The sequence below is a fragment of the Perkinsus marinus genome (assembly GCF_000006405.1).
Source record: "Perkinsus marinus ATCC 50983 genomic scaffold scf_1104296935772, whole genome shotgun sequence".
Classification (NCBI taxonomy): Eukaryota; Perkinsozoa; order Perkinsida; family Perkinsidae; genus Perkinsus; species Perkinsus marinus.
Genome location: NW_003214323.1, coordinates 1 through 1,470, shown reverse-complemented (window position 1 = coordinate 1,470; position 1,470 = coordinate 1). Strand labels below are relative to the sequence as shown.

Genomic DNA, 1,470 nt, shown 5'->3' with positions numbered 1-1,470 from the left:
AAAAGACCCACATGTCGATTGTGATCTGCGGTCACGTCGATTCTGGCAAGTCTACGACTACTGGTCGCCTCCTGTTCGAGCTTGAGTGGTGTTTCCGAGAGAGAGATAGAGAAACTGAAGCAAGAGGCTGACCGCCTCGGCAAGTCTTCATTCGCCTTCGCTTTCTACATGGACCGCCAGAAGGAGGAACGTGAGAGAGGTGTCACTATTGCCTGCACTACTAAGGAGTTCTTTACTGATTCGTGGCACTACACCGTTATTGATGCTCCTGGTCATAGAGATTTTATCAAGAATATGATTACCGGTGCCTCCCAGGCCGATGTGGCTCTCCTCATGGTCCCTGCTGATGGTAACTTTGGTACCTCTATCGCCAAGGGCAACCACAAGGCTGGTGAAATCCAAGGTCAAACTCGTCAACATGCTCGTTTGATCAACTTGCTCGGTGTTAAGCAACTCGTGGTTGGTGTCAACAAGATGGACTCTGACGTTGCCGGATACAAACAGGCCCGTTACGAGGAGATCCGTGATGAGATGAAGAACATGCTCGGCCGTGTTGGTTGGAAGAAGGACTTCATTGAGAAGTGTGTCCCAGTGATCCCAATCTCTGGATGGGTTGGTGACAACTTGATCAAGAAGTCCACTAAGATGGACTGGTGGAAGGGTGTTGATGTTGTACGTGAGCCTGCCTCCAAGGATGTTATCCACATCGATACTTTGTACGATGCTCTGGAGAAATTCGCCACTGTTCCTAAACGTGTCACTGATGCTCCTATGAGAATGCCTGTGTCTGGTATCTACAAGATTAAGGGTGTTGGTGATGTGATCACTGGACGCATTGAGCAAGGGATTGTCAAGCCCAACGAGGATGTTATCTTCTTGCCCACTCACACGCCTGCCACTCCCTGTTCTGGCAAGGTCTTCACCATCGAGATGCATCATAAGCGTCACGAGCAAGCTCTCCCCGGTGATAATGTTGGCCTCAATGTGAAGGGTCTGATCAAGGATAACATGCCACGTGTTGGTGACGTTATGATCTATAAGAAGGATACCACCTTGAAGCACGTCCAGTCTTTTACCGCTCAGATTCAGGTCTTGGACATCCCTGGTGAAATCAAGGTTGGCTATTCTCCCATTGCTTTCGTCCGTACTGGTCGTTCCGCTTGCAAGCTCGCTAAGATCAATTGGAAGGTCGGTAAGGAGACCGGTGGTAAGAAAATGGAAGACCCCCACTCCCTCAAGTCCAATGAGATGGCTGAAGTTGTTTTTGAGCCCATTCAGCCTCTTGTGGTGGATTCCTATAAGAACTGTGAAGGTCTCTCTCGTGTTGCTCTGATGGAGGGTAACGGAGTTGCTATGCTTGGTAAATGTACCTCAACGGTCTCTAAGACGGTGAAGTAGATGTCGGTTGATGTAGAAACTATTTGGTCTTTCTGGCCGATGAGTTTTTTGAATCCCGGATTTGATGAGGAT

General features: G+C 48.8%; 1 protein-coding gene across 1 annotated transcript; it reads left to right on the top strand.

The window, feature by feature from the left end:
• On the top strand, positions 1-1,449 carry Pmar_PMAR000510 (translation elongation factor EF-1, subunit alpha,, putative). Its single transcript, XM_002783862.1, has one exon. The coding sequence runs from the start codon at positions 169-171 to the stop codon at positions 1,396-1,398; it is 1,230 nt and encodes a 409-aa protein (XP_002783908.1). The 5' UTR covers positions 1-168; the 3' UTR covers positions 1,399-1,449.
• Positions 1,450-1,470: the final 21 nt, after the last annotated feature.

Bases quoted from the DNA above. Each gene is read 5' to 3' on its own strand.
- Pmar_PMAR000510 (XM_002783862.1), top strand. From the start codon at position 169: ATGGACCGCCAGAAGGAGGAACGTGAGAGAGGTGTCACTATTGCCTGC.